We start from the raw sequence: 19,802 nt of genomic DNA, 5'->3' as shown, positions 1-19,802 counted from the left end.
TCCCAGCACCCTGAGATCATGACCTGAGCTAAAGGCAGATGCTTAACTAAGTGAGCCACCCAGGTGCCCCATAGTCTTTGGTTTTAACTTAATTTTAACCATGCTTTATTATGGCCATTTGAATTATATGGTAATTTAAAAATTCTCATTTCTTTTTCTATTTTTCCTTTAGTTGGGATGAGACTCACTTTGGAAAAATGGGAAGCTATTATATCAACCGCACCTTTTTCTTTGATGTGCACCCACCTCTGGGAAAGGTGAGCAATGTGGTTACTGACCACTCTCTTCAAAGGGTTGGAACAAAGTCTCAATTTTGTATTTAAAATCTTGGCTTGTGGAAGGAAATCCGTGACATTCCAGGCCAGCTGCTTACATGGAAAATCTTAGATATTTTGAGTTCTCTGGGCTCAGAAATGGAGAGGGAGTCCATCAACCAGTGGATACATATATAAAATATGGTATATCCATATGATGGAATATTATTCAGTCATAAAAAAGGAATGAAGTGTTGCTGCATGTTATAACATGGATGAGTCTTACAAACTTTATGCTGAGCGAAAGATGTCAGACACAAAAGGCCATATAGTGTATGATTCCATTTACATGAAATATTCAGAATAGGCAAACCCATAGAAACAGAAACTAGATTAGTAGTGGCTGGCGTCTGGTGGGGACAGAGCACTGGGGACTGACTGCAAATGAGTGTGGAATTTCTTTTGGGGTGATAAAATATTCTGGAGTTAGAGGTGATAGTTGCACAACCTTATGAATATAATAAAATCCACTGAATTGTACACTTTAAAGTGGTGAATATTATGGTATATGAATTTTATCTCAATTCAAAAAAGTAAAAAGTGGAGAGAAGGAATATGTTACATAAAGTAGAGATTGCTGAGAGGAGCTGACTGTCTCCAGGGGAGCAAAACTCCTTTCCCCCTCCCCACTCTCAGCATGCATTTTCTTTGACCTGTACCTCTCACATGTTTTACAATTAGAAATCCCACAGTGAGAATTCATTTTACTTCTCTAAAAACTACCTCTGAGAAGGCTAATGAATCAGCCCTTTCTTCTTAACTAGGGGCTAAGATCTTTGGCACCAAGGGGACAGGAACTGGTCTTCTAGGAAGTAAGGGAGTGGTCTTGGAGCATGGAGGACTTGGGGATGAAGGCAGCAGTTAGGGGAGGTAGGCATGGTGGTCTGTGACAGGTGGGCTTAGGGGCACAAGAGCATTGGGTAGGGACCAGAGAGGGGTGGAGAGAGAGATGGGATAGTGATCTATTTCACAATTAGCCCTGGGCCCAGAGCTGGAGTAGAAAATATTATGCTTCTTCCTATCTCTTCTATAAGATAATAGCAATAAAAATCAGAACACTTGAAAACAATCTGTTCTAGTCCCTTTCAGTGCATTATCTTATGTAATCCTTAGAATAACCTATGAAGTAGGTACCCTTGTATCCCCATTTTACCAATGGGGAAACTGGGGCACCGAGAGGACAAGAAGTTTGCCATCGAGAAGAAAACTAGTAAGTGGCAGTCAAGGTTCAAGCTGACTTAACTTCTACTCTCTTGACCCTTATAGTGCACCGCACCATGATACTTACCTTGCCCCATTACTTGGATGACATCTGTTGCCGCTGTAGGATTAAACAATAGAGTGTGTGGAATGTTTGCACTGGGCTGGCCTGGGAACCAGACCCTCTGGTGGACAAGATTTTTTTTTTTTCCTAGGAAACCCAGCCCAATCTTTCAGCTGGGGACTGCCGGTCTGTTTTTGGAGTCCCTTAGTACTCACACAGTGACGACATGCATGTGGAACAGTGGCTGATTTGTTGTGACTTAAGCCTTCCCTGGCTCATATCTGGTCCCTGTGGGCCGGGGGTAATGTGGGGCTACTTTCTAAGGCTCCCCTGGGGGAGTTTGGTCTGTGTGCCCCCCCTAATTTATATCTTGATGGTCCTGTGCTCTACCTGGTTGAATGGGAGTGATGAACACAATAGCTTTTGTAGGTTCTTTTTTTTTTTTTTTAAGATTTTATTTATTTATTCATGAGACACACACACACACACACACACACACACACACACACACAGAGAGAAGCAAGCTCCATGCAGGGAGCACGACGCGGGACTCGATCCCGGGACTCCAGGATCACACCATGGGCTGAAGGCGGCACTAAACCACTGAGCCACCCAGGCTGCCCTCTTTTTTGTAGGTTCTAAGGCCAAGCTAGTCAGAGAACCAGAAAGTTCCTTGAAGTTGCAAATGGCACATTTTCTCCTGCGTACTGAGGCCGCTAGCTGCCCCTGCATGCTGGCCCCCAGTCCTGAAGAAATAGAAGTGCTTGCACAGAGTGAAACATTTCATCAGCACAGAAGGAAGTTAGAAGTCAAAAGCTACCTCTCCCCACATTTCTATTAGTTCTATTAGTTTTCTATTAATTTCTTATATATGTTATCTTAGAAATTTGGGGTGCCTGGGTGGCTCAGTTGCTTGAGTGTCTACCTTCAGCTCAGGTCATGATCTCAGTTCTGGGATCCAGTCCTACATTGGGCTCCCTGCTCAGCCAGGAGCCTGGTTTTCCCTCTCCCTCTCCCTGCCGCTGTCCCTGCTTGTGCGTTCTCTGTCTCTCTCTGTCAAACAAATAAATAAATCTTTAAAAAAATTCTTTATACAGACATAAGTGTGTGTATATTTATAGATGTGCATTTGAAAGACTTTATATACAAATAGGACCAGACTAAAACTGTTCAGCAACTTATATTTTGTTTTATTTATTTTATTTTAAACATTTTATTTATTTTAGAGAGAGAGAGAGAGAGAGAGAGCATGAGCAGGGGTAGGGGCAGAGGAAGAAGCAGACTCCCCGCTGAATGGGGAGCCTGATGTGGGGCTTGACCCTGGGACTCCAGGATCATGACCTGAACCAATGGCAGTCGCTTAATTGACTGAGCCACCCAGGTGCCGCAACAACTTATATTTTAAACATGATATATCTTAACTTTTTTCCACATTAGCACATAAAAATATACTCCATAAAAAAAATCTATTTTATTTATGATTTTTTTTAATTGCATATAGTTAACACACAATATTACATTAGTTTCAGGTATACAACATGGTGATTTGACAAGTTTATGCATTATGCTTTGCTCACCCCAAGTGTAGCTGCCATCTGTCCTGTTATATTGCTATTACGATATCATTGACTGTAGCCCTTATGCTGTGCTTTTTATTTCCGTGACTTACTCATTCCATAAATGGAAGTCTGTCTCCTACTCCCCTTTCCCTCTAGCAACTACAGTTTCTACTCAGTATTTATAGTTCTGATTCTGTTTTTGTTTGTTCATGTTTTTTAAGGTTCCATTTATGAGTAGAATCATATGGTGTTTGTCTTTCTCAGTCTGGCTAGCATAATACCCTCTAGGTCCATCCGTGCTATCTTAAATGGCATGATCTCATTCTTTTTTATGACCCGTTGTACTCCATTCTTTTTAATGGCTGTATATTATTCCAGTATAAAGATGTGCCATGCATTATTTTGCCCATCTTCAATTGGTGGACATTTATGTTATTTCCAGTTTTCAGCCATTACAAAGGATTTTGTAGTGAACATCGTTGTGTATTTATCCTTTCATAGTTGTGCAGATGTATCTAAAAAGTTTTAGCAGCTAAAGAGTCAAAGGATATACACATTTAAATTTGTGTTAGAGATTGATGTTTTTCTGCAAAAATACTGTAGTAATATATACCCCCATCAGCAGGGTATGAGGGTTCTTGCTTCCCCCACACCATTACCAGCAATGGTGTGATGATACTTTCAAAACTCTGCCAATTTGAGGGACACCTTGGGTGGCTCAGTGGTTGAGTGTCTGCCTTTGGCTCAGATAGTGATCCTGGGGTCCTGGGATTGAATACTGCATCAAGCTCCCTGTGGGGATACTGCCTCTCCCTCTGCCTCTCTCTCTGTGTCTCTCATAATAAAAATAAGATCTTAAAAAACTTTGCCAATTTGAGAATGAAAAATGGTGTGTCACTGTATTCATTTGCATGTCTTTACGAGTTGAGCCGAACATTTTCTTCATATATTTATTGGCCATTATTATTTTGTTTTCTCTGAATTTGCCCATTGTTCTAGTAGGTTCTTTTTCTTATTGATTTGAACAAATTGGTTAGGAAATTAGCTCAGGGCTACTTTTAACCTTAAGGGAACTGAATTTCGAGGGCCTGGTAAGGGCTCAGCATAGTACCAGGTGTTTGACCTATTGCACTCTCTAATCTTCACACCCACACCCTACTCCCTGAAAAGAGAGGTTTTATTACTTGTAGCTCAGACATATTAAATATTATCTGCAATCAGAAAGCTGAGATGCAAACTGTTACTGCATTTCTTCATTCTACCAGACCAGCTAAGCAGTCTGGAAATTTATACCAGCACCAGGTGAATTTGTCCTCTGAGATCCCAGGTGGGAAGGGGCGTTTGATTGTCACCTGTCAGTTTTTGTTCATTTAGGTATTTGGATGGCCGTCTTTTTAATACCTTCTCTTATTTTTTATTTTATTTTATTTTTTAAGATTTTATTAATTTACTCACGAGAGACACAGAGAGAGAGAGAGAGAGAGGGAGGGAGAGTCAGAGACACAGGCAGAGGGAGAAGCAGGCCCCATGCAGGGAGCCTGACGTGGGACCCGATCCCGGGCCTCCAGGATCACACCCCGGGCCGAAGGCAGCGCTAAACCGCCGAGCCATCCAGGCTGCCCAATACCTTCTCTTATTTATGTTAAATTAGTTACATTAATTTCTGAGCCCTAGGGTTTTTTTTTTTTTTTTTTAACAAGGCTTTATAATCATTTACTGTTGAATTTTGGCCTCTATACCTTGACATGGAACTATAGAGGGTGACTTGGGTTAGAGCTACTTATAATAAAAAGTGAGCTGGTTAGTGGTCCAAACCCAAGCCCCCACAAGCAATGTTGCAGGGAGAGACTTTCTTTCTTTTTTTTTTTTTTAATTTTTATTTATTTATGATAGTCACACAGAGAGAGAGAGAGGCAGAGACACAGGCAGAGGGAGAAGCAGGCTCCATGCACCAGGAGCCCGACGTGGGGATCGATCCAGGGTCTCCTGGATCGGGCCCTGGGCCAAAGGCAGGCGCCAAACTGCTGTGCCACCCAGGGACCCCGAGACTTTCTTAATACAGCCAGTATATCCTGTCCCTCCACACAGCCTAACTGGAGTACAGGGGTCTGGCTAGGGCAGCCTGGGGCTGTTAAAATGCTTGGTAATTGCTGACAATTTATATGGCTTAAGAGCTCTGATTGCTTGTGTGGAAATGAGGCTTTTACAACTGTTGAAAGATAGAAATGAAGAAGCTGATCTTCTTGAACATTTTGAAGGATTCACAAATCTCAGTCTTAGTGTAATAGTTGATTTGTTCTTGTTTGGAATGTGCCAAGGTTGCCCTCCTTTGAAACATTAGAAATAGGAGAAATAGGTTTCTGGCCTTTGTTATTTTTTCTGCTGGGACTTTTCTCCTCTGGGGAAAAGTGTCTGTCTTAGCATCCTTCCCTTGCTGCCCCCCGTCTTTCTTCCCTTCTGCCTATTGGTGGTGTGTAACTCCTTGGCCACTTTTCTCCCTCCTCATTCTGACTTGGAACCCATCTTCCTTTCAGTAGGTCAGGAATCAGCCCCTGCCCATGGCCTCCCCCATGAGCTTTCGTGTTTTATTTCATAGCAAATGAAAGACTAAACGAGAGAGCCCTTCCTGACTCTGCCCTTCAAATTGTGGGATTTTTTTTTTCTTCCTAAATGTTCAATTTGCACTATTCCCAAGAACTTGGCCTTAACACAAGAGAGGATTTGTTTCAAGCAAAATACTCTGTAGACAAAAGATTCTTTGCTCTGCAACAGCTGCAGGAGAAAATGTCACATTGGCAACTCCTATGGACAGTTGTCAAGGGAAGCCAAAGTCTGGGTGCAGCTGGAGGGAAGTTCAGGGGACAGAGGAATCTTCATATCTCATAATATTTTTGTTTGTTCTTCTCTCCTCAGATGCTGATAGGTCTTGCTGGCTACCTGAGTGGGTATGATGGTACTTTTTTGTTCCAGAAGCCTGGGGACAAATATGAACATCACAACTACATGGGAATGAGAGGAGTAAGGCTTCCTGACTTGCTCTAGACTGAACCCTGGGGCCACACTGTCAGAATTTAGACCTGGAGTGTTGACAGGTGTAGACAGAGGGACTTTGGGTGGTAGCGGGAGAGGAGTATTAATGGGCCTATATCCTGTAATAGAGATTCGGGTGTAGAGATTCAGAACTGGAATGGGTAAGAAGGGGAGAGGAAGCTGCAAATAATACAGAGATTGCATAGGTAGGAATAAGCACACACTGTCACCTGTTGCCCAGCCCATGTGAGGCTTCAGACTTCAGGTTGGAGAATAAATCTAGGACCCAGGCAGCCAGGAGTCTTCTGCAGCCTAGACATTGGGTTCAGCACATTGGCAAGCTACATGTCTTTCCTCTCCATGGCCACGATTACTGGAATGTTGCCTACCTCTGAGGGCCTTTCTTAAGCATCCCATACTCCTGACATCAGGTCTAGGTCTCTGCTTCTTTCCCCATGAAGGTTTCAGGCACCCAAAAGGGATTTTCCAGTCTTGTAGAGGAGATTACATGTTTGCCCACGTCCCAGCCTTGATAGAGCATCAACAGGCCTAAATACCCCAACTCTGTAGGGACCCCTTAACTGTAGCAAAATGAAAAGCTCAAAATCTGACTTTGGACATAGAATTCTCAGAGCAGGTTGCATTTATTAACAGGCTCCTTTTCTTGAGGAGCTCAAAGTACATTAGATAAATGCTGTGTGCTTACTTGAGCTAATCATTGGATGATTTGCATGGTCTATCATACTGTATTAAACAGGGATTACCCCTACCCAGGAGTTGATATTCTTAAGTGGTTCTGTGTCTTCCTAATGACTTTTAAACATCATGTAGCATACATAATTGGATAGAGGCCTGACTCACTGTGGGCTTGTTGTGCAAATTGAGAAGCCCAAATATAACAGCCCTGTTCTATTTCATGCTAGGACACATTGCTTTCTATTGACAAAAAGTGACAACCTAAATATGAGAATTGCCATTTCCCTGGGCATGTCTATTTATTTTTGATGGGACAGGGTAAAGAAAGTGGAGAGAGAGCTGGTGGTTCCAAACAAAACAAAACAAAAAACAACTCAATGTCAGGTAGTTTTTTTTCCCCCAGAATCAAAATGCAACTTGTTAACTTCAAGAGTGATTTCTGGTGTGACTGAAGAAAAGAGCCAAGGGAGAAATAACAGAAATAACATTGTAATTCTATAGAATATTAAACACATAAGAGAGATCTTTTTCTACTTGTACCCACAGTTTTGTAATAGAAGCTAATGTTTATTGAGCACTTTGTATGTGCTAATAAAACTAGCTCATTTAATCTCTAGAGAAAACTGAGGTAGGAACTTTAGTTTTTCACGTGTCATGAATGGGGAGGCTGAGATTCAGAGATGTACTAGTTCAAGGTCACAGCTAGTGGTAGATGGAGCAGTCCAACCTCAGAGTTCCCAAATTGAAATCACTGTGCTATCCTGCACATACCTCCTTGGCTGAACTTTGTTGACTTCATGTCAGTGATTGAGGTGGTGCTCAATGGGGACCTAAATGTGGCTTGATTTGACGATTCACTGTCACACCATCCCTTTCTTATTTATAGATATTCCAAGTGATTTCAGGTCACTGAGTCATGCCTGCAGTCCAGATCCTCCATTTTAAACATTAGTTTGAACCAAGTCAAGTAGGTCTCTGATGCTTAGCTTAGCTGGCTGTTTGACTGTGTCTCTTTTCCTTCCATAGTTCTGTGCTTTCCTTGGTTCCTTGCTGGTCCCATTTGCCTATCTCACTGTGTTGGAGCTGTCTAAGTCCTTCCCAGCAGCACTACTCACCGCTGCCCTCCTCACCTTTGGTAAGTTGTCTTATACCATGTTTCTTAGGGAATTGACTGCCACATTATGAGTGTAGTTGGAAATCAGTACATTTAAGGATCCTATCCATAGACCCAAGTCTTAAGTACCTTTAAGATTGGGTAAATGTATTATAAATCTTAGTTTCTTCACCAGTGATTTTACATATAAAAATAGTTCCCTGCAGCAAACCTTTATATTATTAGAGGGGAGTGCTCACATACATAATCATAATCCCAAGGAATGATTGTCTCCAAGTTATCCACATTTAAGTTTGGTGTGACTAAAAAGACCAACTTGTGTGTGTGCATGTGTGCATATATTTGAAGGAGGCTTACAATTCTAATTCTGCTTCTCTCATGTTACTATCAAGATCTCTCGGGTTACTAGAAATTTGTACTTCTTAAACTGATTTCAACTGAATGCAAGGACAGATGTCTCAGAAGTAGCTGGGTGGCAGGAAATAGCAAAGTGGGAAATGGGAACTTAAATCTCTGTGGATAATTCCCACACATAAATGAGAGTTGATCTGTAGAAATTGATCCTATGCTATTCTTGTTTTATGAAAGTAAATCCATTATCTCATTGAACTTAACATTTAAAGAAGTCCAGGCCAAGTTATGTGGGTATTTCATGGGTGATTCTGGCTTTATTTTGACAGATTTGCAAGATTAGAGGGCCTCCTTATAGGATTGGTGGCTTTTTCCTTGTGTCTTTAATTTCCCTTTTCAGTTATTCATCACCTGCATTTCTCTTTTCATTCCACAACTTTTTTCCAAGCATCTCCTCTGTGCCAGGTTACTTTTTTGGGCCTCCAAGGATATGCTGATGAGACCCTGTGCTGTCATGTCACTTACCTGCTAGTGGGGCAGATGATAAATAAGCAAGTAAATTTTAAGTCTGAAATGTAACAATGTAAACCATAGTACAGTGTAGAAAATAGAGAAGAGTAAGGGAGAAAGTAATGGGGAGGGATTCTCCTGTAGGTAGGGTGGCCTTGAGCAAGACTTGAATGAAGCAGATTAAGCCATGCAGAGAAGTGAGCAAAGGATGTGAAGGCAGAGGGAACAGCATGTGCAGTGATCCTGATACAAGGCCCCATTTGGTGGATTCAGGAAACAGCAAGGAGGCCAAGTGTGGGCAGAGTGGAGTGTGTGAGGCAGAGGGTTTTGGGAGATGAGGTTGCATAGGGAGGGAGACCATGCCGGCTTTGACAGCTGTCTTGAGGACTTGGTTAGTCTAAGTGAGATGGCAAGACATTGGAGGCTTCAAGAAGGGACTTGATGTAATGCAATGTTGTTTTAAGAACAATCACTTCGGTGCCTGTGCGGAGAACTAGCTCCCAACAGGGACTTCATGTTAGACGTTAAGACTCTATCCTAGGTATAGGAAGTCTGTGGCTACCTAAGCAGGGTGGTAGGACTCCCTTTTTGATGGTGGAAATGAAGAGCCCTCGTCTCGGGACTGCTCCATCTGATTGAATGACGTGAGCCTCTCTCGGGTCATGGGCCTGAAAGCAGTGTGAGTTTTCTATCCCTGGACTTGGGTGTACCCCAAAGCTATGGTGGCCTTCCACCTCCCTGATAGCTCAGTGGCTCATCTGGTCTTGACCACGTAAATGCTTACATGCAGTTAAGTATAAGGGACACTATTTCTTATTGTCAGGGTGTTTGGTTCTTGGGGGGCCCATCTCTGATTCTACTTTTTGACCACTGAGCTCATGTTTTTCAGATACAGGATGCCTCACTCTGTCCCAGTATATCCTCCTTGACCCCATCCTGATGTTCTTCATCATGGCTGCCATGCTGAGCATGGTCAAGTACAACTCCTGTGCCAACAGGTCAGAAACACTATCTTTGTGGGACTGGGCATTGGGGGTCAGAAGCTGTGGCAACTCCAGAGTTTCTGTAATAGTCAGGGACAGGATGGGTGCCTAGAGGACTTGTCTTGAAGCTACATTTAAGGCAAGCATACTTTTTTTTAAAACTTAGATTGCCCATTTTAGATCATAAAAATAGATTTTATTTATTTGTTTTAGAGAGAGAGTGCACATGTGGGCGGGTGAACAGGTAGAGGGGCAGAGGCAGAGTGAGAGAGAGAATCCCAAGCAGGCTTTATGCTCAGCGCAGGCACAACATAAAGCTTGATCCCGTGACCCTGACATCATGACCTCAGCCAAAATCAAGAGTTGTATGCTTAACCAACTGAGCCACCCAGGCACCCCATGAAAAATAGATTTTGTTATGTTTTCTGGGGATACCTTTATTTTTGTTTTACATAAGATAAGAAAATGTCAATTATCTTTTTAAAGAATATTATAATGGATGGACTTGGGTAGGGGTTTGTGGAGATTATGGGGGCTTCCTAATGCTTTCCCCCAACCCCACCATCTTCTGAGCCACCCCTTGGCACCAGTGCTGGTTAGGGATCCCAGGATAAGTTTATTCTTCGCCCTCTCTGTCCTAGAGGAGGAGAGAACCACAACAGGAACTGCCCTCATTTCCTGATGATGGGAATAATGTATATAAAGTTTGGCTTAAGGGCAGCCTGGGTAGCTCAGCGGTTTAGAGCTACCTTCTGCCCAGGGTGTGATCCTGGGGACCCAGGGTCGAGTCCCACGTCGGGCTCCCTGCATGGAGCCTGCTTCTCCCTCTGCCTGTGTCTCTACCACTCTGTCTCTCTGTTTCTCATGAATAAATAAATAAAATCTTAAAAAAAAAAAAAGTTTGTCTTAAGTGGTCCATTCTAGTCAAGAGGATCTCTACAAGCCCTGGTCAGTTTTAAAGCTATTCTGGAGGCCCTGGTCTTTTTCCAGAATAGTCTTTTTCAAATCATCCTTTTGCTTCTGAGAGAGTAGAGTAAGTCATTCATTCTATTCAAACCGAAAGAGCTGGCTCCGCTTAGGCTTTTCTAGGAGTCAGCCTGGTTTCACCACAGCCAGGCTTATTAAATTACATTAAGCTAATAAAGCTGGACCCAGTGACTACCATCTCTCTCTGGCTTTGGGTGATTGTCTACTTCTACTACATCCACTTCCACCTGCCACTTCTTGAGTACATAACTATGTGCCCGGTACTGTGCTAGGAGCCAGAGGTACAGAGGAACATAAGTCTCATAGTTAAGGAGCCTTCACTCTGGCAGGGGACGCAGCCAGCCAATGAGAAAATTGCAGCACCAAGAACTGGGTGCTGTAAGTATAGCAAACCTTGGAACCGACTGCCAGCGTTTGGACCATGCTCCACCACTTGCTAACTGTACTGCTACCCTCTCTGTACCTTGGTTTCCTCTTGTGTGAGAAAAGGATAATAATAGGACCTACCTCCATGGGGTCATAGTGAAGGTTAAAGAGTTTATATGTGTAAAGTGCTCAGAACAGCTCCTGACACATAGTAAGCACTCAATAATTGCTTCTTTTACAAGGTCCACAGGTGACCCCAGGAGAGGGCTGACTTAATCTGATAGTTTCTCTGGATTTTCCTTTTCCTTCCACTTGATTGGTCACTACTGAAGAATAAACCTCTTGCTTACTTTGAACCCTGTACTTAGCCAGGAAGGCTACAGCCCCTTCCCTCCCCCCCCCCCCCCCCCCCCCAAAAATAACCTCCTCACTCTCACACTGCTTCCTGTAATTTTGGGAGTTTCAGAGACCATATCCTCCTTAGAGCCACACCATGGTCTCCTAAAGTTAGGAGCTCTCAAGAATGAGGGCAGTGAATTGAACACCAATAAAAAATAAATAATAAAAAAAAAAGAGGGCAGGCACAGCTTCTCAGGGTCATAGAACCTCTGCCTTTCCCCACTGCTGCTCTTGTTTTTGAGTTTGGTTCCAGCTGCCAAACTGAACTCTGTTGTCTTGTTGGTTTACAGGCCCTTCTCTGCCCCCTGGTGGTTCTGGCTCAGCCTGACTGGCATTAATCTGGCTGGTGCTTTAGGGGTCAAGTTTGTTGGCCTCTTTATCATCCTGCAAGTGGGGTGGAACACCATTTCAGACCTTTGGCACCTGTTTGGAGACCTCAGTCTTTCAGTGGTGAGAACCGAAGTGCTTGTAGAAATGTCTTTGCTCCCTGGTATTGCTCAGCAGAGCCAGTAGCCCTTCTCTGCCTCTGCTGCAGGTGGTGGAGTGGCTATATTCTGGGCCCGAGGTAGGCTGGATCTGGCCATTTTCTGTAGGCAGCATGACAGCAGAAAGTAGGCCAGGCTCAGCAGCTAGAGAATTTAAAGGGAGAGGAAGAACTAACATCCTTGAAATTTTCTTTTGGCATTTGTTTCTGTGATATTTTTTAAACGCTCTACAAACTACCCAGTCAGGGGAGTCTGTCCATCTGGGCTCATGCTAAATATATGGCAGACACTGACTGCATGGGACCTTAGGTAAAATGGGTAGATGACTTTCTGAACTCCCAATTTTCTTTCTCTGACCCAGAGTCTCCAGATTTAGAGACCAGTAAGGGCCTTTATTAAAGTATTATTTACTAGGAGCTGATTTTATGCCAGGCACTGTGCAAAATGCTTCACCTCCACTGTCTCATTTACCTCTCCTAACAGTCCTGTGAGATAGGTAGTTATTACCTTCTCTTTACAAATGAGGAAGTCCAGACCTAGAGAGGTAGTAATAGGTCCAAGACCATACAAGTTGTAAAAGGTAGATGTAGGATTTGGACTTAGAGGAGGCTGACGCTAGACCTAAACTACTTTGCTACAGTGCTTCTCCATCACCTCTGAACCAAAGTCTTGATAAGTTCATTTATTCGCTCAGAAAATATAGACAGACTACCCTTTAAGTGTGAAACGTGGAATATGTAGATGAAGAAAATAAGAATTCTTGCCTTCCAGAGATAATAGAGAGACAGAAATAAGTAAACAGGCGATTGCAGTCCAATCAAAAAGTGCTGTGAGGGCATGAGCCCAGGTTTAAGGGTCCAGGAAGGCTTCTGGGAGGAAGCTGAGTCCTGAAATCCAGATGAGGACCACTTAAGCATGTGATGGGTAGAGCTGGCACAGTACAGGAAGCGTGGGGACCATGCAGGAGCTCAGTGTGACTGGGATATAGAGGGGACTGATGAATGATGAGGCTGAAGATGCAGGGACGGTCAGGGGTCCTGGGTGAGGGCCTGCACAGGCAGCAGAGGGCTGGCACATGTTGGACCCTCTGTAGTGCCTGGGTGGTGGAATGTTAGGGAAACACTAGGGTTTCCACATATTCTTTCTTGTTGGCTGTTAGCTTTTTAATTTTTGATGATTTTGACTTATACATAAAAAGTTACATGTAATGCACATCTAAGGTATAAGAATAAAGCCCCAATTATGCTCAACACTCCACACTGGCTCTGTTTGCAGGTGACTGTGGGAAAGCACCTGACTGCTCGCATACTGTGCCTCATAGCACTGCCCCTGACTCTCTACACGGCCACTTATGCCATTCACTTCATGGTGCTGAACAAAAGGTACAGCAAAGCCTTTCCAGCCTCTTGCCTCTGGTCTTCCTCTTGCCTCTCAACCCCCCAGGTGGGCCATGTGATTCCTGGGTCTGTGGTTGGGATGTTAGAGGGACCTGATGGGTTTTATCTGTTTGTTTCCTCCTATGTTCTATCTTTTGGGTATCTAAAGGGCTCAGAAAAGCCAGCCCCCTGGCCTGAAGGAAGAGGAGAATTTCCTAATAGCCAGACTGCCCCTTATCCTTAAACAGAGTCTCTGTGCTTAGCAGAGGTGGGCCAGAATAAGGTGTGCACTTGGAGGAGGGTAATGATCTCAGTAACATTAACTGCAGATCCCACTTAACAAGTAGCTATCAAATGTCAGCATTTTATACATATTATCTCACTTAATTACTATGAGTTTTTAGTTCTTTTGATTTTTTTAAATCCCCAATTTATAAATGAGGAATTGAGGCAAAACAAAGTTAGGTACTTCTGAAGGTCACCTAGTTAATAAGTGGCTGAGTTGAGATTTGGACCCCCAATTCTCCAACTCTGTCACCTGTGTCTGTCCCATGATACTACACTGCCACTACCATTGTACTTCTTTTAAACTAGTTGTGCAGGGCTCTTCCCAAGGCTCCCAGGAAATTGGAATTTCTCTCCATGAGCTTGTCTCTCTTCTGCTCCTTTCCCCACAGTGGTCCTGGCGATGGCTTCTTCAGTTCTGCCTTCCAGGCCCGGCTTTCAGGCAACAACCTTCACAATGCTTCCATCCCCGAACGTGAGTATCTCTTGGCCTTTACGAAGGTAGGTGAATTGGAAAAGACAAGTATGATAGCTTGGGTTATTTTAGCCTGTAGGTGACAAACTAGGAGAAAGATCCAGTTAGATCACATGAAGTGTGGCCCTCAGCCACAAGTTCTTGGACTGTCTGTAAAGAATAACTTCTCCTTTGTGGCTTTGGAAGCATCCAAGTCAGCTGCATGGGAAGGCAACCAGAGAGAATCTGGTGAAAGGACAAGGCCCTCTGATGCTAGTAATCAGTCACCATCATATTCTAACTCACCATTCAGTCACTTTTTTTTTTTTTTTAAGATTTTACTTATTTATTTGAGAGAGAAAGAGCATAGAGGGAGAGGGAGAAGTAGACTCCCTGCTGAGCAGAGAGCCCAACGTAGGGCTTGACCCCAGGACCCTGGGATCGTGACATGAGCCAAAGGTAGATGCTTCACTGACTGAACCACCCAGGTACCCCTCACATCCAGTCACTTACTCACAGATTATAAGTGAGCACATGTTAGCCACATTAGATGGACGCCCTGCAGAGTAGAGGATCTGGTGTGTGTTAAGTATATAAAGAGCGAACACAGAACTATGTGGATCAAAGTGTGCAAGAGATCATTTCTGCTAAGGGGTTGGAGAGCATCAGAGGTACATAGAGTGAGAGGCTATGGAGTCAGGCCCTGGAAGAATGGGTAGGTTGGGCCCAGATTATGAGGAATTGAAACATTTGAGTGAGGTGTTTGACTTCATTAAACAGGCAGTGGAGACTCAGTGGAGGCCTTTGAGCAGGGAGGAGCTGATGGCAGAATACAGGATGGCTAGGAAGGGGATGGGATTAGAGGCTGGGATAGCTTCTGGAAAGTTGTTCTGAGGACTCAAGCAGGGCATCATGGTAGCAGCCATAGGAGTAGGGCAGATGGGCATGGACAAGGGAGATTGGACCTGGAAAGAGAGGAGGAAAGATGTCACTGAGGACTTGAGTCCAAGTAATTATTTCTTGGAGGCACAACAACACCCTCTAGTCTCTCCAGTGCCTTGCATAGTGCCTAGGTCAAAGGGGACCTACCAAGACTGTGCATAGAATGAGAAATAGGAAAGCAGGTAAAAGAGTTGGTTTAGAGAGACAGATATTGGGTTCTACTGTAGAGAGATTGACCTTGAAATGCTTGGGGAAATCCATGCAATGGGCCAGCGGGCTTGCAGCTGATGCTTTCAGAGGAGGAATCAGCCAGCTAAGAGGGAACATGATACTGTGGCAGTGGCTGTGATCTTTAAGGAACCTGTAGAAAGAGAATGAGAACAAGGCTGAGGTCAGGTAACTGGGGAGTATAGAAGAATGCGGATTAGGAAAGAAGGCTGCAGAGGACAGTCCATGAGGGAGTGTGGGTTGAGAAGGGGGAACAGAGCATTTCCAGAAGCAAAGGTGGTCAGCAGTGTACAGGGTTGCATATGCTAGCCTTCATGTGAATGTAGAAAAATGGAGCTATGGCATTTAGCAAATTCCTTCTCATGATTTAAAGGCGTAGCTCAGCTGTGATCTCTTCCATCAAGCCAGCCTCTCCTTACTCTTGCATGAGAATTCATCCTACTCTCTTCCAGACTCGCATCACATCACATGTTGTCACCCCTTTGCTGGAGCATTTGCCCATTGTCCTGTGCTCATGGGTGTGTGCAACTATCTTTCCCAAGACTGGGCTCTCCCAGGGCCACAGCCAGACCTCCTCTATCTTTGGATCCACCATGTAATTGGTAGGATCTGTTGACCAAATGAACGAGCAAAGGAAGACCTGGGTAGCCTATCACTGATGGAGCGAGACCTATCTCAGTGGGCTGGGGAATGGCAGACAGGCAGGTTACAGGGAACTGAGAAGAGGGACATTAAGGAGGGAAAGAGACTTTGTAGTTATATAGGGCCGACAGGGTGGGTATTCTTGGGTAAACTCTTTATTCTTTTTTTCTTTAATTCAGAATTAAAAAAATAAAACCCAAACACCATTGAACAGTTATTTTATATAGTATTGGATTCAAAAAGCACAAGTGGATTTCACAAAAGTGAAATTTATCTTAATGGTGTATCATAAGGTTGTATCTATCTTGAAGAATATTCTAGGTAAGATAGGGAATGCTTTCTTTATTCTGTTTAATGTATATATAGACTTTGAAGGACAAACTGTTTCTAATCTCTTGCTATTATATATAGAGCTTTGATAATACCACTATTAATACCAGCTTCTTCTGAAGTCCTGAGGAAGGAAGGGAGACCCTGTAGTGACCTCCCACTTGAGTTGATGCTGTGGGAGAAGGCACCTCTGTGTCTCGCTTTAGGTGGACCTGGGCCCAGTGCAGTCTGTGAGAGGCTTAGTGAGTCCTGTGGTTCAGAGGCCCCTCCCAGTCCAGGGCAGCCACTAGCCTTGTGCCAGCTCACACCTTCCACTGTCTTCCTTCTCCTAGATCTGGCCTATGGCTCTGTGATCACTGTGAAGAACCTGCGGATGGCCATTGGCTATCTCCACTCCCACAGGCACCTCTACCCCGAGGGCATTGGCGCCCGCCAGCAGCAGGTCAGTGAGCCTCTCGTACTGCAGCAACACCAGGCTATGCCGGGACGGAGCCCACTCTTCTCTTTGTTGCCCTCGTCCTTTACTTGTGCTGTTTTCTCTGCTTGAAACATTCTTCCTCCTGCACCCTCTCCTCTTTCCTTTGGCTAACTCCAGCTTCTTTAGGCTTCAGTGCAAGCATTCCCTCTGATCATCATAACCCACCTGTACTCGATATTGGGGGAGGTGCCTCTTGCATGAGAGGCTTGCCTGGCACACTTTGTGAGCCTATGCGGTAACCCTTTTCACACTGAATTGTGAGAACTAACTTCCTCCTGTGTCTTTGCTACTTAATTGCTAGCTCTTGAAAGGCTTGAATGTCCGGCGTGGTGCCTGACACGACATGGATGATGGTCAAGTCTTGTGGCTGCAAACACAGACCTGGAAACCAGACTAGATTATCTGGGTTTGAATCCTGGTTCCTCTGACGTGTGACTTTGAACATGTTACTTGACCTTTTTCTGCTCCAGTATCTTCCTCTTTAAGTTGGGGAAAATAAATGGTGCCTTTCTCCATCATAGAGTTGTTGTGCAGATTAAAAGTATGAGGGTAATACATGTGTTGACTGGGGGATTAACCATAGGTATTACCTGAGTGAGTGAGCAACGGTGTGCCTGTGTCCATGTCTGCGCATGCTGGGTGTGGCTGTGATGGACAGTGCCTAAGAGGGAGAAGCTGAATGTTGGAGAGGTTGGAGAGGCCAGGTTGTGCAGAGGCCTTCCATGTTACAGTAAATTTGACTTTGTTCTGTGGATGCTGGTGAGGCATTGAGATTTATTAAGACACGATAAGATGTGATTACATTTTTAGGTTAGAAAGATAACTCCAGCAGAAGGGTGATGGATTGAAAGGAGGGGCAGACTAGAGGCAAGGAACCAGTTAGGAGGCAATAATCATGACAGAGGATGGTGAATAGAGGTAAAGACTGTGGATAGAGGTGAGAATTGATTCAGGAAACACTTTACAGGTCAGTGTCAGGGCCCCATCACTGGTAGCTGGCAGGGGTGAGCTCTATCTAAGGCTGTATGTGTGATAATACTGTTTGACCATAGTCAGAAATGGAGGAAGAATAGCAGCTCTGGAGATGAGAGAGTTTTCTTTGTGTATTTTAGGTTTGGGGCTTATCTCAAGGAGATCTGAGTGGGTAGCATATGGGTGACATGCTACAGTGGGATGGGTGGCATTGCCCAGAAAGGGTGTGCAGAAGGAGGAGAGCCAGCGAAAGAGCCCTAGGGGGTAGCAACACTTAGGCACTGGTAAAGTACTCTGGGGGTGCCAGTAGAAGAGGCTGAGAAGGAGGACGGGGACAGGGAGGTGGGAAGAGAGCTCAGGGCAGACAGCATCCCCAGGAGGAGGAGGTCTGCAGTCTAGGTGCTGCAAAGGCCTCAGAGAAGGTGAGGGCTAAGAAAGAGGCCTTTAAATGACAGTAAACGGGGCCTCATAACTAATTGGCATCACTTCTAAGAAATGATGAGGCCCCAATTCTCAGCCACCATAACAGAGAGGAGAGGGGAGGAGAGGAGAGGCGAGGCGAGGCGAGGCGTACAGGCTGCAGGGCAGGCTGTTGTGCTGAGAAGCTTGGAGTCATTGTTTCTCTTCTTGCAAAATGACTGGATTTTTTTGCAAAAAAGTTTTCCTTCTCAAAATTCATCATTATTATGTCCTTATTTACTAGTTTATGTTGATCAGAAAGTTGGCCCAAGGTGTTGGGTTTTAGTATCAGTTTCCCATTCTTGATTCTCCATTTGTCTCTACCACTTAGAACCCACTGAAGAGCTTTTAAAATGTTCTAATGCCTGGGCACCACACAGTGGCTCTAACTTCATTGATCTAGGATGGAGCCCATGCATTGTGCCTTTCTATTTTGTTTTGAAGCTCTCTGTAATGTATAGCCAGGGCAGAAAATCACAGCTAGCCTTTCTGTGGAAAGCTGCAGCTGTCATGCAGAAGGTAGTTACAGACGTGGTGGCCAAGAATGTTTACACTGTGCAAAAGGAGACGAGGACCCTGTTACACTAGTCCTAGTGTTACACACTTAGCAGCCCATGTGTAGAGGTGTGAGGTCATGATGGTGTGTAGGGAGAGCATGTGGGGCCAAGGCATGGAAGAGTCTGGGCTCTCATGGCTGAATCACACTGAGCCTTTTTCAGTGGGTTTCTTCATTTGCCAACCAGGGAATTGGAGTAAGCCACCTCTAGTGGCCCTCACTGCCCTGGCCCTCAGCCTCTTGTCAACAACTTGAAGTGTCCACTTTTAATATTTTTAAACTGTAACATTTATAAAATAAAATTGGAAAACATAGAAAAATAAAAACAAAAGAACAACAAAAAGCCCCCCAAAAAACAAACAAAAAAACACAAAAGCTGCATGTAATTCCAGAAGATCAGTGTTTATCCACATAGTTTGATGTACAACATTCTGTTGTTATAGGTTACTAGTGTTTCTAGGAGACCTTGTGTTATAAAAAAAAAAATCTGTTGTAAAGACAAATGTTCCAATGGGAGAAAGAGACCATGGACTATATTCATAGTAAGGAAGTCATTTTTCTTATATGAATTTTAATAGTGATTTTTGTTTAAAAAAATACACAGAGTACACACACGAGCACCATAAGATCTTAAGATCTTTAAACAAATCTAAGCTAGTGCACTCTGTATACTTTGTATACAGTATACAGCTAGTATACTCTGTATACTGTATACTTTTGTTTAGGAGTATGGACTTAATTTCTCTATGGCTGCCAAAATCAACCTATCTATCTATCTATCATCTATCTATCTATCATTCATTCATTCATTCATTCATTCATTCATTCATTTTTAAGTAGGCTCCATGCCCAGCGTAGATCCCAGTATAGGGCCAAACTCACAACCCTTAGGATCAAGACCTGAGCTAAAACCAAGGGTCTAACACGTAACCAGCTGAGCTACTCAGGCATCCCAGTTTCTTATATATTCTTAATACTGTGATTCCTGATTTTTCTTTCTAAGAAAGTAAAAGTAGCCATAA

General features: G+C 43.9%; 1 protein-coding gene across 1 annotated transcript in view; it reads left to right on the top strand.

Annotated features, from left to right (window-relative positions):
* POMT2 (protein O-mannosyltransferase 2) overlaps positions 1 to 19,802 on the top strand; it is a 41,586-nt gene that overhangs the window by 6,583 nt on the left and 15,201 nt on the right. The window contains exons 2-9 of the mRNA XM_025442443.3: positions 173 to 257; positions 6,051 to 6,155; positions 7,890 to 7,998; positions 9,728 to 9,836; positions 11,864 to 12,023; positions 13,334 to 13,440; positions 14,112 to 14,194; positions 16,648 to 16,757. Coding sequence (XP_025298228.2) covers positions 173 to 257; positions 6,051 to 6,155; positions 7,890 to 7,998; positions 9,728 to 9,836; positions 11,864 to 12,023; positions 13,334 to 13,440; positions 14,112 to 14,194; positions 16,648 to 16,757 — 868 coding nt within the window. The remainder of the gene's footprint in view (positions 1 to 172; positions 258 to 6,050; positions 6,156 to 7,889; positions 7,999 to 9,727; positions 9,837 to 11,863; positions 12,024 to 13,333; positions 13,441 to 14,111; positions 14,195 to 16,647; positions 16,758 to 19,802) is intronic.

Source organism: Canis lupus, chromosome 8 (assembly GCF_003254725.2).
Source record: "Canis lupus dingo isolate Sandy chromosome 8, ASM325472v2, whole genome shotgun sequence".
Taxonomy (NCBI): domain Eukaryota; kingdom Metazoa; phylum Chordata; class Mammalia; order Carnivora; family Canidae; genus Canis; species Canis lupus.
The sequence above is the reverse complement of the archived record's forward strand: the minus strand, read 5'-3'. Positions and strand labels throughout refer to the sequence as shown.